Raw genomic sequence first — 15,547 nt, 5'->3', positions numbered from 1 at the left:
CGCCACAGCAGATCAATCGTTTCCATCTCACCCTGTCCTCTGTATCTTCCTCTGTCACACCAACCACCTGCATGTCCTCTCTCAGCACATCCATGAACCTCCTCTTTGGTCTCCCTCTTCTCCTCCTGCCTGGTGGCTCCATCCTCAGCATCCTTCTCCCTATATACCCTGGGTCCCTCCTCTGCACATGTCCAAACCATCTCAATCTCGCCTCTCTGACTTTGTCTCCAAACCGTCCCACCTGAGCTGTCCCTCTGAAATGTTCATTCCTAATCTTGTCCATTCTTGTCACTCCCAAAGAGAATCTCAACATCTTCAGCTCTGCCACCTCCAGCTCTGCCTCCTGTCTTTTTGTTAGTGCCACTGTCTCTAAACCATACAACATAGCTGGTCTCACTACTGTTTTGTAAACTTTCCCCTTCATTCTTGCTGATATTCTTCGGTCACAAATCACTCCTGCCACCTTTCTCCACCCACTCCACCCTGCCTGCACTCTCTTCTTCACCTCTCTACCACACTCTCCATTACTTTGAACAGTTGACCCCAAATATTTAAACTCATCTACTTTCACCACTTCTACTCCTTGTGACTGCACTATTCCACTGGGCTCCCTCTCATTCACACACATGTACTCAGTCTTGCTTCTACTGACTTTCATTCCCCTTCTCTCCAAAGCATATCTCCACTTCTCCAGACTAGACTCAACTTGCTCTCTACTCTCACTACAGATCACAATGTCATCTGCAAATATTATAGTCCATGGGGACTCCTGTCTGATCTCATCTGTCAACCTGTCCATCACCACTGCAAACAAGAAAGGACTCAGAGCTGATCCTTGGTGTAATCCTACCTCCACCTTGAATGAGTCTGTCATTCCGACTGCGCATCTCACCGCTGTCACACTATTCTTGTACATGTCCTGTACTACCCTAACATACTTCTCTGCCACTCCAGACTTCCTCATACAATGCCACAACTCTTCTCTTGGCACCCTATCATAAGCTTTTTCTAAGTCCACAAACACACAATGTAACTATTTCTGTCCTTCTCTGTACTTTTCCAACAGTATTCTTAGAGCAAACATTGCATCTGTAGTGCTCTTTCTTGGCATGAAACCATATTGCTGCTCACAGATCTTCACCTGTTTTCTAAGCCTAGCTTCTACTACTCTTTCCCATAACTTCATGCTGTGGCTGATCAGCTTTATGCCTCTGTAGTTACTGCAGCTCTGCACATCACCCTTGTTCTTGAAAATAGGAACCAGCACACTTCGTCTCCACTCCTCAGGCATCCTCTCACTTTCCAAGATTTTATTAAACAATCTGGTTAGAAACTCTACTGCTATCTCTCCTAGACATTTCCATGCCTCCATTGGAATGTCATCTGGACCAACTGCCTTTCCACTCTTCATCCTCTTCATAGCAGCCCTCACTTCTTCCTTGCTAATCTCTTTTACTTCCTGATTTACTCTCATCACATCATCCAGCCTTTTCTCTCGCTCATTTTCTTTATTCATCAACTCTTCGAAATATTCCCTCCACCTTCTCAGCACACACTCCTCACTTGTCAGCACATTACCATGTGCATCTTTTACCACCCTAACCTGCTGCACATCCTTTCCAGCTCTGTCCCTTTGTCTGGCCAATCGGTACAAGTCCTTTTCTCCTTCCTTACTATTCAACTTCTTGTACAGCTCGCAATATGCCTTTTCCTTTGCTTTTGCCACTTCTCTTCTCGCCTTACGCCGCATCTCCTTGTACTCCTGTCTACTTTCTTCATCTCTCCAACTATCCCAAAACTTTTTCACCAACCTCTTTCTCCTTATGCTTTCCTGGACCTCTTCATTCCACCACCAAGTCTCCTTGTCTTCCTTCCACTGTCCAGATGTCATACCCAGTACTGCCCTAGCTGTCTCCCTCACCACATCTGCAGTACTCTTCCAATTGTCCAAAATTGCTTCCCCTCCAACTAGTGCTTCTCTCACCTGCTCGCTAAATTTCACACAACAGTCTTCCTCCTTCAGCTTCCACCATCTGATCCTTTGTTGAGCTCTCACTCTCTTCTTCTTCTTTACCTCTAAAGTCATCCTACAAACAACCATCCTATGCTGTCTAGTGACACTCTCTCCTGCTACCACCTTACAGTCTGTGATTTCTTTTAGCTTGCATCGCCTATAAAGAATGTAGTCCACCTGTGTGCACCTTCCTCCACTTTTATATGTTACCCTGTGCTCCTCCTTTTTCTTAAAGTAGGTATTCACCACAGCCATTTCCATCCTTTTTGCAAAATCAACTACCATCTGTCCTTCCCCATTCCTATCCTTGATACCATATCTACCCATTACTTCCTCATCACCTCTGTTCCCTTCACCAACATGCCCATTGAAGTCTGCTCCTATCACCACTCTTTCATGCTTGGGCACACTCTCCACCACCTCATCTAACACACTCCAGAAATCTTCTTTCTCCTTCATCTCACAACCTACCTGTGGGGCATATGCACTGATGATATTCATCATCACCCCTTCAATTTCCAACTTCACACTCATCACCCTGTCAGACACTCGCTTAACCTCCAACACACTTTTAACATACTCTTCCTTTAAAATGACCCCAACACCATTTCTCTTTCTGTCCTCACCATGGTACAACAACTTGTACCCATCGCCAATGCTCCTGCTCTTACTTCCCTTCCACTTGGTCTCTTGCACACACAATATGTCTACCTTTCTCCTCTCCATCATATCAGCCAGCTCTCTCCCTTTACCAGTCATACTACCAACATTCAAAGTCCCCACTCTCATTTCCACCCTTCTAGTTTTCTTTGTTTTTAATAAATTTGCAAAAAAAAAACAAAAAAAAACCTTGTCATTATGGGGTGTTGTGAGTAGAATCTTGAGGGGAAAAAAATGAATTTACTCCATTTTGGAATAAGGCTGGAACATAAAATGTGGGAAAAGTGAAGCGCTGTGAATACTTTCCGGATACACGGTATATCGTCTGACAGGGGCATTAACAACCTCAACCTCTGCCCTCCCCTGTCAGTTTGTGGAGGTACTGGTTTGTTTAAATCATGAGAAAGCACTGCCCGCTGTCTCTCTGGCATTGCACAGATAAGGTGGTGTGTTGGGCTCACCTCGTTGCCGTACATCATGAGGTGGTGTGTGGTGATGAGCGCTTTGAAAACCACAATCCAGCTATTGCTGGAGGTGCGTTCCAGCAGCGTGTCTGCCAGGTGGGGAATGCTGACGTTCATCTCATTGGTGCAGTGGATCAGGTCTAGACGAAATAACAAACAATGTGTGACAGAATCTGGGCATACAAAGAAGTCTTTCATAGCAATGTGACACAAAAGACAAATGATGAATACTGGAGGCCCACTCAGTAGAGCGCATACATCTCCCAAGCTGTAACAGGCCCTTCAACCATATTAAACCCAAAATCATTTCCAGTCCTCAGCCATATTTTTTATGGAGTTCCATTCATTCTTACCTCAAAAAGTAGGTTATGTTTTCTCTTGTATCTGTTGGTTTGTCACAGGGATGACTCAAAAACACAAGAACTGAGTTTTGTGAAACTTGGTTGAAGAGTGGGGAATGGGCCAAGAAAGAAGCCAGTGAAATGCCACAAAACTCAATGGGAAAAAAAAGCCAAATCACTCGTAGTTGACAGAAAGGAAGAAATAATGCCTGGATCTACATTAAAATGTAATGTGTCCTTCCTTGTCCCATCACCAATTGCCACCAAGGTCAGGTCAGGCATCATGCACTGGTTTCACACATTGCTGCATCACCACAACACAAACCGAGATGGTACCACCCAGGCAGACCACTGGTCCATCCCCTCCTCTTAAAAACATCCTTCTGTCTGTCACAGGCAGATGATCCCTGTAGTCTTCTCCAGCTGCTGGAGACCTCAACACTGAGGCACCTGCATGCTGGATTATACCTAGACATTATTGAAAAAGGTAGCTAATGTTCCCTCCCAGTGCAAGTGATACTCTTCATCCTAGGCTCCCTAAGTTCCCAAAGATCAGAGGGTTTGAGGTTGTCAAAATTGGGTAGCACAGTCTCATTTGAGGGCGGGCACTAAAACATGATGCATATGACACAATAACCCTTCATCCGGGGACAGCCCTCATATGTCCCCATCAGAAACACGGCACTTTCTTTGAGTTTTTGGACAAATTACATGCAAACAAAGTGAAAATGCAAAGAAAAAGTGATGAAGTGGTGGAAAGCCGACGTGTTGGTGTTTGTTTATGACCCGGAGCTCGAACATGTCGAGGCGGTTGTGCAGGTGAGAGAACGCAACTACTCTGTCAAAGTGTTTAAGCTAAAACTTACCGAAACGATGTCTCCCATTTGCCTCGTCTTCCCTTCTCCGCTGAGAACCGAAAAAACCTGCAGTTTTTGCGACTGCTTCGGTGATGGCAGCCAAAAACAAAACAGTACACCATCTTACAGTGTAAAGTGATGCTGTGTTTATGTTGCACAATGGCAGGCTGTCCCCGGAAGTGGTCAAATCCAGCAGTATCACGCAGGGGTTCAAACGAGATCGCGCTGCCCTATTAGAGCTGCATATATTACATAATGTCACAATAATTCACTTCCTGGCCAATCAAAGGTAAGTGAAAACATATTTTTTCTTTGGATGTACCAAAAAGATGCCAAAAACAAACAAACAACCTGAAATTTATGACTTTATTGTTTTGCAGTGTGTGTGTGTGCGTGTGTGTGTGTGAGATAATTAATACCGGCTTGGGGGGGCTCAGACTTTCCTGGTTACGAAGAGGGGAGCTCCAAGGAATAAAGTTTGGGATCCACTGCCCTCAGTAACTGTTTCATATGGAGACATTCCAACAGTACCCAAGGATCCTCCAAAGAGACCTAGTACCAGTCTTAGTACCTAGTACCAGAGACTTTATCTTCAGGCACTGGTTAGTTGCCAACCAAGTCTCACAGCCACACTGGAAGCACCAGGACTCCATGGACTTGGGCTTTGTGTTTTTCTGTTTAATTAACTTTAATGTGCTGTTTTTAAACTAAATGTCATTTACTGTACAATCCCATTCAAGGAGATTTCATCAGTCTTCTTCCAGTTTGCTCTGGATCACCACAGGAGGTCTGGTGTGGAATCCACATGCAGATTTGACTTTTCTAGTGCAACTCCAGCTGTACAAGGATAATGGGGCACAGGGGGAATCGAACTGGGGATATTCTGTTTGGGAAGTAAGAGAACAAACTGCTTGCACCAACATGCACAATACGAGGTCTGTCAATAAAGTATAGGTCCTTTTTATTTTTTTCAAAAACTATATGGATTTCATTCATATGTTTTTACGTCAGACATGCTTGAACCCTCGTGCGCATGCATGAGTTTTTCCACGCCTGTCGGTGACGTCATTCGCCTGTGAGCACTCCTTGTGGGAGGAGTCATCCAGCCCCTCGTCGGAATTCCTTTGTCTGAGAAGTTGCTGAGAGACTGGCGCTTTGTTTGATCAAAATTTTTTCTAAACCTGTGAGACACATCGAAGTGGACACGGTTCGAAAAATTAAGCTGGTTTTCAGTGAAAATTTTAACGGCTGATGAGAGATTTTGAGGTGATACTGTCGCTTTAAGGACTTCCCACGGTGCGAGACGTCGTGCAGCGCTCTCAGGCGCCATCGTCGGCCTGTTTCAAGCTGAAAACCTCCACATTTCAGGCTCTATTGATCCAGGACGTCGTGAGAGAACAGAGAAGTTTCAGAAGAAGTCGGTTTCAGCATTTATCCGGATAGTCCACTGTTAAAGGAGATTTTTTAATGAAAGACGTGCGGATGGATTGCAGCGTCGGCTCGCAGCTGCCGCGATGCTCCGCCACAGGAAAAACACCTCTGTTGGAAGCCTTAAGGACAAGTTGGAACATGTCCAGCTGTTAAACAATTTCTCATATACTCACTCCACTGAAAGCCATCAAAAGCCGCCTGGATTTTACAAATGGTTATCAACACGGAGGTGTTTTTCCTGTGCCACCGCACCGCGTCGGCTGCATCCCGACGCGTGGACCCGTCCGCACGTCTTTCATTAAAAAAATCTCCGTTAACAGTCGAATATCCGGATAAAATGCTGAAACCGACTTCTTCTGAAACTTCTCTGTTCTCTCACGACGTCCTGGATCAATAGAGCCTGAAATGTGGAGGTTTTCAGCTTGAAACAGGCTGATGACGCCGCCTGAGAGCGCAGCGCGACGTCTTGCACCGTGGGAAGTCCTTAAAGCGACAGTATCACCTCAAAATCTCTCATCAGCCGTTAAAATTTTCACTGAAAACCAGCTTAATTTTTCGAACCGTGTCCACTTCGATGTGTCTCACAGGTTTAGAAAAAATTTTGATCAAACAAAGCGCCAGTCTCTCAGCAACTTTTCAGACAAAGGAATTCCGACGAGGGGCTGGACGACTCCTCCCACAAGGAGTGCTCACAGGCGAATGACGTCACCGACAGACGTGGAAAAACTCACGCATGCGCACGAGGGTTCAAGCATGTCTGACGTAAAAACATATGAATGAAATCCATATAGTTTTTGAAAAAAATAAAAAGGACCTATACTTTATTGACATCCCTCGTATGATATTTAATTCATTGCTGATAATGTAATGAATTAGTGTATTGCAAGATAAAGCATCATATAGGTGGGGCTGTATTTGGATGTTCTGGGTGTTTTTTTTTTTTCATTTCTATCCCATCAGGTCTTCTGTGAGTTTAAGTAACACCTCCGGTTGTCTTTTCCCTTTTTTCGTTTGGTAGAACATCATCTCTCCAGTGATGTCTTCTTTGAGTTAATCTGAATGAAGCACACAGCATCACAGCCTCCAAGGACCAAAGTGCCCGTAATTATTCTCAGCACATTCTGTGCCTTCTGCAAACATAGTATGCTGCTATTACAGCCATGACAGAAAGTCAAAGAAATCATATGCTGAATAAAAGTATTTAGTGCTGCTTCCAGGGTAGAGGGTCATTTGTCCTGATTCAAATTTGACGTTTGATGCATTGGGTGTAGATAGCTACTCCGTGCTATCTCAGCCAAATGAAATCCTGTGCCTGTGTCTGCCATGCATATCGTGTGCTATGTGGGGTAAATAATCAACGTTGGATATTTATGTCAACAAGTCGATCAAGGTCATGACCAAAGGCGCAATTTAGAAGTAGAAATTGGGGGGGACAAAGTGCGAGGCCCACAGGGCCGAAGGCCATAGGCCGGGGGTCTGGGGGCAGCTTTAGGCCCCCAGAAGCCAACGGTTTCTAGATAAGCTCAGATGCATTCTGAGCATCCAGAACAGTAATTTTAATGTTTTCAGAAAACCATAAAGTGGACACCATTTGACTTATACAATTTGAATCTGTGGATATAAGTACTTTATTCTAAGAATAGCCAGCATTGATTTAATAACATCCTGGTGTAAATAAGGTATCACCACATGTGTAGAACTAAAAAAAGAATGATAGGTTGAGTTCTCATTAAAAAAACAACTGCAATGTGGTAAAATGTATTCATAAATATGAAAGAACAAGCTCTTAATAATTATTAACTATTGCATACTGTATTTTTTTTCCTCAAGATTTCTTTTTGCATAAGTTTGAAAAAACAACAGATCATAAGTTTAGGATAAATTACTTATCATGAATTTAATTTTCAAAGTGGCGCTAATGACAACACTCATACTGAACATAATTTCGCTTGCACAGACTGATTTTGGAGATCAAGCAATAATTGCAGATGGGCTTTCTGAGGTCCCAGATAGCTTTTCTGATTTCCTTTTCTAACTTTCAGAATTTAGTAAATTAGCATATGGTCCATTGATACTTATGTGTAGCCACTAGTCCCTAGAGGCAACTATTTTTGGTTTCAAATCTGGGCAAATGCATCCATCCATCCATCCATTTTCTTCCGCTTTATCCGGAGTCGGGTCACGGGGGCAGCAGCACAAGGAAAGCCGCCCAGACCTCCCGATCCACACACACCTCCCCCAGCTCCTCTGGGGGAACTGGGCAAATGCAGTCCCAGAAAATTCCAAATGTGACAAACAAGAAACAGGTGTTGTATAAAGTCAATGCTGCTGCTAAAAATACAAATTTGCAGAAACAAAGATACTATTCTGACATAGTTTTGCATATAAGACTGACATGGTTTACACATAAGACTGACATAGCATGTTTCAAGTACACACATATATGTCAGAAGGTGGGGGGGACATACCATATTCTGTCCCCCCCGGTTGAAAAGGTGGGGGGAGCATGTCCCCCCTATCCCCACCAAATTGTGCCCATGGTCATGACACTGCACTCAAAAACTAGAAGGATAGAGCCACTGGTGAGACCTGCATGGACCTGCTCGGGATGAACAAACGGCGTTGTACTTGAGTTATCATGCGTAGCTTTTGGTGCATTGGCAGAGCAAATCTCTTTTCAGTGTGACTGGCAAAGATGGGTCAATAACAGTTTATTTAAAAAGTTACAGAAATGTCTTCTCAAAGTTCTCAGATTAGGTGAGATGATCCAGAATCACTGGCCATGTGTATCTGTCATTCTTTCGTCCTGATCGAAACAGAATTTGCTGAAGGCCTACTTGATCTGAAACCACCATTTGATTTATGCTCCTTAATAATGTTTTCATGGCTGACTGTACGTATGGGATTGTTGAGGCTAAAGCCCCCCATGAATTTCAGTAACCCCTCCACAAAATTGATATTTGTCATTCAAAGTCCAACACAATTAGCGTCAGATTCTCTCAGGGATTCAGTCTTATAATGTCCCGGATTTCAATAACACTCATGAAATATTGTTTCTACAGTGATCTGAGATCAAGTGAGTGAATTCGTGCTGCTCATATAACCCAAGATGTGCTTACTTTCTCATTTTTTGCTTTGCTTTGGAATCAGAATCAGAATTGAATTTACTGCCAAGTAAGTTTTCACATACAAGGAATTTGATCTGGTGCCACTGGTGCATAAACAACAATAAAAGAAAATACTTCTGCAAGACGTAGTAAGTGCCATAAACCAACCAAAAAAAGGAAAAAAATACTTCTGCAAGAAGTAAAGGAGTTAGGGCTGAAACAATTACTCAAATAAGTTGAATAACACGAATAATTCAATTACAAAAAATGATCAAGGCAAATTCTGTGCCTCCAAGCTTCATTTAACATTGTAGTACACATGCCAGGCCTGTGTGGGGTGCTGTTACATCCCCAGAAAAACAACAGAAGGAGACTAGAGCATGCGCTCAGGCTGTGTAACAGCTAATAACAGCCCTTAAAGCTACTGCTTTCCAATGCGACACAGAGTAAAATAAAGCCTTTTAAGGGAAAGAGGGTCCAGACTGATCATCTAAAATAAACTTACTGCGCATTTAAAGTGAAGCAGTGTATTTGTCTATTTTTAAAAACCACACGGTCTGCTCGCGGTGGTGAGTGACTATTGACCCGACGGCTGGGTACCCACAGTCAAAGCCGGCGGCTGTCTGTTTTGTTCATATTCGCACTGAGTGTTTCGCTTTTTAATTTTTGCTTTTTTGAGCAACATACAATGCTTCACAAACACACTATTTTAAAAAAAACAGTGACTGTGAGGCTTGCATGTTCAACCTCCAGCTGAAATGCACCTGCTGAATCGCAGAGAAACGGAAAAAAAAAATCACGTAGGGACCCAGTCCACCAGTCTTTAAAAATAATAAGAAGAATTAAAAAAAAAAAAAAAAACAACTCAAAATGGTTAAATTTTACAAGTTGGGGGGGGGGGGGGGGAACAGAACAGAAAGCCACATCCCATCACCATTTCAGCAAAATGTCAAGACTTTGGCACAGCGACATTGTGCCATTGCTTAGGGAGAGGCCTGAACTATTGATGTTGTTTAAAAACGCAAAAGTACTTTTTATCCGATTACTCAATTAATCATCGATAGAATACTCGATTACTAAAATAATCGATAGTTGCAGCCCTAAAAGGACTCAAATAGACAAATGGGCAAAGCTAAGTTTACTGTCAAATAGATATCGTGGAATGGGGCAGATGAACAGTACAGGCATGATCAGTCTGTACTTTGTGGGAATGGGGGGGAGCAGGGTAAATGGGGGTCTCTGGCATTATTTATTTAAGTCTAGCCGTGGACGGAAAGAAGCTGTTTTTGTGTCTTGAGTAGAGTATTTAAAAATGGATAGTTCCTTGTCAACCAACTGTGTCTGAGAACCAAAACATAGTAAACCTGAGAAACTGGAGGACAAAAGTCCAACATTCAGAAAGAGATGAGAGTCGTACCATCTGCAGGAGAGCAGTATCTTTCCTGGTTGTCACTTGTCGTTAGCTATGCAGTTTATCTACGTGTCGTACTCTCCTACCTGTGTGGTTTCTCAATTTTTCCAAAGTTGCATTTTTGTCCTTTCAGAGCGGTGACTGGTATCGTTATGAAACAGTCTTTGTATTTAGTACTAATGCACATTTGTACATTTACAAAAATTCTGTCACCCCACCACTAAATAAAGATGCCTCCCTCATCACCCCTCCAAGGAAAAACCTCTGGAGCCACCTCTGCCTGTTGATTTTGTCAGATGTGTTGTTTCTCACTCCTGCTGAGAGAAAATGCACACTTCCATTACCTTAAAACACACATCGCAGGTATGCGTCACTTTTTGATTATGGTGTTTCACCAGGCTGGTAAATAAAACCTGGACTCTGGACTTGCTGTGCTCACAGATGTCACCTATCACATTCTCGGGACAGCTGGTTCAGGAGAATCCCCTTTGGGGCGCCTTGGGGCAACTGTTTGTTGTGATTTGGCGCTATACAAGAAAAAAGTTGATTGATTGATTGATAATCCACTTGTCCCAGTAGTGTCATTTGGGACCATCTGGATATTTTAATCACTGACCCTCTAAACACAAACTCACCTCCTTTCCACTTTCTTCCCCATCCTTAAAAGTCTGGCTGGATCAATAGATACCAGGAGGATGTACACTGTGTTATACTGTGTTCTTGATAAAGAAGAGAAGCCACAGCTGCAGACACTCCTCTAGTGTAGCCTGTCATGAAAGTCATTATTTGTTTGATTAACTTTAACCAACTGGCTTCTTTGAAATGGAGGCACCATATATACAATTGCCCATAATTCCAAAATAGTCAATGCCATATTTTTGTTAATCCCCTTAAATTGAAGCTGATTAACATCAATCAATCAATCAATCAATTTTTTTATATAGCACCAAATCACAACAAACAGCTGCCCCAAGGCGCTTTATATTGTAAGGCAAGGCCATACAATAATTATGTAAAACCCAACGGACAAAACGACCCCCTGTGAGCAAGCACTTGGCTACAGTGGGAAGGAAAAACTCCCTTTTAACAGGAAGAAACCTCCAGCAGAACCAGGCTCAGGGAGGAGCAGTCTTCTGCTGGGACTGGTTGGGGCTGAGGGAGAGAACCAGGAAAAAGACATGCTGTGGAGGGGAGCAGAGATCAATCACTAATGATTAAATGCAGAGTGGTGCATACAGAGCAAAAAGAGAAAGAAACAGTGCATCACGGGAACCCCCCAGCAGTCTACGTCTATAGCAGCATAACTAAGGGATGGTTCAGGGTCACCTGATCCAGCCCTAACTATAAGCTTTAGCAAAAAGGAAAGTTTTAAGCCTAATCTTAAAAGTAGAGAGGGTGTCTGTCTCCCTGATCTGAATTGGGAGCTGGTTCCACAGGAGAGGAGCCTGAAAGCTGAAGGCTCTGCCTCCCATTCTACTCTTACAAACCCTAGGAACTATAAGTAATCAATCAACTTCAATCAATCAACTTTTTTTTTATATAGCGCCAAATCACAACAAACAGTTGCCCCAAGGCGCTTTATATTGTAAGGCAAGGCCATACAATAATTATGAAAACCCCCAACGGTCAAAACGACCCCCTGTGAGCAAGCACTTGGCAACAGTGGGAAGGAAAAACTCCCTCTTAACAGGAAGAAACCTCCAGCAGAACCAGGCTCAGGGAGGGGCAGTCTTCTGCTGAGACTGGTTGGGGCTGAGGGAAAGAACCAGGAAAAAGACATGCTGTGGAGGGGGGCAGAGATCGATCACCAATGATTAAATGCGGAGTGATGCATACAGAGCAAAAAGAGAAAGAAACAGTGCATCATGGGACCCCCCCACAGTCTACGTCTAAAGCAGCATAACCAAGGGATAGTCCAGGGTCACCCGATCCAGCCCTAACTATAAGCCTTAGCGAAAAGGAAGTTTTAAGCCTAATCTTAAAAGTAGAGAGGGTATCTGTCTCCCTGATCTGAATTGGGAGCTGGTTCCACAGGAGAGGAGCCTGAAAGCTGAAGGCTCTGCCTCCCATTCTACTCTTACAAACCCTAGGAACTACAAGTAAGCCTGCAGTCTGAGAGCGAAGCGCTCTATTAGGGTGATATGGTACTACGAGGTCCCTAAGATAAGATGGGACCTGATTATTCAAAACCTTATAAGTAAGAAGAAGAATTTTAAATTCTATTCTAGAATTAACAGGAAGCCAATGAAGAGAGGCCAACACGGGTGAGATATGCTCTCTCCTGCTAGTCCCCGTCAGTACTCTAGCTGCAGCATTTTGAATTAACTGAAGGCTTTTTAGGGAACTTTTAGGACAACCTGATAATAAAGAATTACAATAGTCCAGCCTAGAGGAAATAAATGCATGAATTAGTTTTTCAGCATCACTCTTAGACAAGACCTTTCTGATTTTAGAGATATTGCGTAAATGCAAAAAGGCAGTCCTACATATTTGTTTAATATGCGCTTTGAATGACATATCCTGATCAAAAATGACTCCAAGATTTCTCACAGTATTACTAGAGGTCAGGGAAATGCCATCCAGAGTAAAGATCTGGTTAGACACCATGCTTCTAAGATTTGTGGGGCCAAGTACAATAACTTCAGTTTTATCTGAGCTTAAAAGCAGGAAATTAGAGGTCATCCATGTCTTTATGTCTGTAAGACAATCCTGCAGTTTAGCTAATTGGTGTGTGTCCTCTGGCTTCATGGATAGATAAAGCTGGGTATCATCTGCGTAACAATGAAAATTTAAGCAATACCGTCTAATAATACTGCCTAAGGAAGCATGTATAAAGTGAATAAATTGGTCCTAGCACAGAACCTTGTGGAACTCCATAATTAACTTTAGTCTGTGAAGAAGATTCCCATTTACATGAACAAAACTGTAATCTATTAGACAATATGATTCAAACCACCGCAGCGCAGTGCCTTTAATACCTATGACATGCTCTAATCTCTGTAATAAATTTTATGGTCAACAGTATCAAAGCAGCACTGAGGTCCAACAGAACAAGCACAGAGATAAGTCCACTGTCCGAAGCCATAAGAAGATCATTTGTAACCTTCACTAATGCTGTTTCTGTACTATGATGAATTCTAAAACCTGACTGAACCTCTTCAAATAGACCATTTCCTCTGCAGGTGATCAGTTAGCTGTTTTACAACTACCCTCCTCAAGAATCTTTGAGAGAAAAGGAAGGTTGGAGATTGGCCTATAATAGCTAAAATAGCTGGGTCAAGTGATGGCTTTTTAAGTAAGGTTTAATTACTGCCACCTTAAAAGCCTGTGGTACATAGCCAACTAACAAAGATAGTGATCATATTAAGATTGAAGCATTAAATAATGGTAGGACTTTCCTTGAGCAGCCTGGCAGGCATGGGGTTCTAATAAACATGTTGATGGTTTGGATGAAGTAACTAATGAAAATAACTCAGACAGAACAATCGGAGAGAAAGAGTCTAACCAATACCGGCATCACTGAAAGCAGCCAAAGATAACGATACATCTTTGGGATGGGTATGAGTAATTTTTTCGCTAATAGTCAAAATTTTGTTAGCAAAGAAGTCAGGAAGTCATTACTAGTTAAAGTTAATGGAATACTCAGCTCAATAGAGCTCTGACTCTTTGTCAGCCTGGCTACAGTGCTGAAAAGAAACCTGGGTTGTTCTTATTTTCTTCAATTAGTGATGAGTAGAAAGATGTCCTAGCTTTACGGAGGGCTTTTTTATAGAGCAACAAACTCTTTTTCCAGGCTAAGTGAAGATCTTCTAAATTAGTGAGACGCCATTTCCTCTCCAACTTACGGGTTATCTGCTTAAGCTACGAGTTTGTGAGTTATACCACGGAGTCAGACACTTCTGATTTAAAGCTGTCTTTTTCAGAGGAGCGACAGCATCCAAAGTTGTCTTCAATGAGGATGTAAAACTACTGACGAGATACTCTAACTCCCTTACAGAGTTTAGGTAGCTACTCTGCTCTGTGTTGGTATATGACAATAGAGAACATAAAGAAGGAATCATATCCTTAAACCTAGTTACAGCGCTTTCTGAAAGACTTCTAGTGTAATGAAACTTATTCCCCACTGCAGGGTAGTCCATCAGGGTAAATGTAAATGTTATTAAAAAATGATCAGACAGAAGGGAGTTTTCAGGGAATACTGTTAAGTCTTCTATTTCCATACCATAAGTCAAAACAAGATCTAAGATATGATTAAAGTGGTGGGTGGACTCATTTACTTTTTGAGCAAAGCCAATAGAGTCTAATAATAGATTAAATGCAGTGTGAGGCTGTCATTCTCAGCATCTGTGTGGATGTTAAAATCGCCCACTATAAGTATCTTATCTGAGCTAAGCACTAAGTCAGACAGAAGGTCTGAAAATTCACAGAGAAACTCACAGTAACGACCAGGTGGACGATAGATAATAACAAATAAAACTGGTTTTGGGACTTCCAATTTGGATGGAAAAGACTAAGAGACAAGCTTTCAAATGAATTAAAGCTCTGTCTAGGTTTTTGATTAATTAATAAGCTGGAATGGAAGATTGCTGCTAATCCTCCGCCCCGGCCCGTACTACGAGCATTCTGACAGTTAGTGTGACTCGGGGTGTTGACTCATTTAAACTAACATATTCATCCTGCTGTACCAGTTTCTGTTAGGCAGAATAATCAATACGTTGATCAATTATTATATCATTTACCAACAGGGACTTAGAAGAGAGAGACCTAATGTTTAATAGACCACATTTAACTGTTTTAGTCTGTGGTGCAGTTGAAGGTGCTATATTATTTTTTTCTTTTGAATTTTTTTGCTTAAATAGATTTTTGCTGGTTATTGGTGGTCTGGAAGCAGGCACCGTCTCTACGGGATGGGGTAAATGAGGGGATGGCAGGGGGAGAGAAGCTGCAGAGAGGTGTATAAGACCACAGCTCTGCCTCCTGGTCCCAACGCTAGACAGTCACAGTTTGGAGGATCCAAGAAAATTGGCCAGATTTCTAGAAATGAGAGCTGCTCCATCTAAAGTGGGATGGATGCCGTCTCTCCAAACCCTGCAGTCTGAGAGCGAAGCGCTCTATTGGGGTGATATGGTACTACGAGGTCCCTAAGATAAGATGGGACCTGATTATTCAAAACCTTATAAGTAAGAAGAAGAATTTTAAATTCTATTCTAGAATTAACAGGAAGCCAATGAATAGAGGCCAATATGGGTGAGATATGCTCTC

At 42.5% G+C, this 15,547-nt stretch overlaps 1 protein-coding gene across 4 annotated transcripts in view; it reads right to left on the bottom strand.

Moving 5' to 3' along the window:
• LOC117517161 (phosphatidylinositol-binding clathrin assembly protein-like) overlaps window positions 1–15,547 on the bottom strand; it is a 100,708-nt gene that overhangs the window by 72,981 nt on the left and 12,180 nt on the right. For all 4 annotated transcript variants that reach the window (XM_034178082.1, XM_034178083.1, XM_034178084.1 and 1 more), the window contains exon 2: window positions 3,136–3,278. In XM_034178082.1, the coding sequence (XP_034033973.1) occupies window positions 3,136–3,278 (143 nt within the window). The remainder of the gene's footprint in view (window positions 1–3,135; window positions 3,279–15,547) is intronic.

Source organism: Thalassophryne amazonica, chromosome 9 (assembly GCF_902500255.1).
Source record: "Thalassophryne amazonica chromosome 9, fThaAma1.1, whole genome shotgun sequence".
Classification (NCBI taxonomy): Eukaryota; Metazoa; Chordata; class Actinopteri; order Batrachoidiformes; family Batrachoididae; genus Thalassophryne; species Thalassophryne amazonica.
The sequence above is the reverse complement of the archived record's forward strand: the minus strand, read 5'-3'. Positions and strand labels throughout refer to the sequence as shown.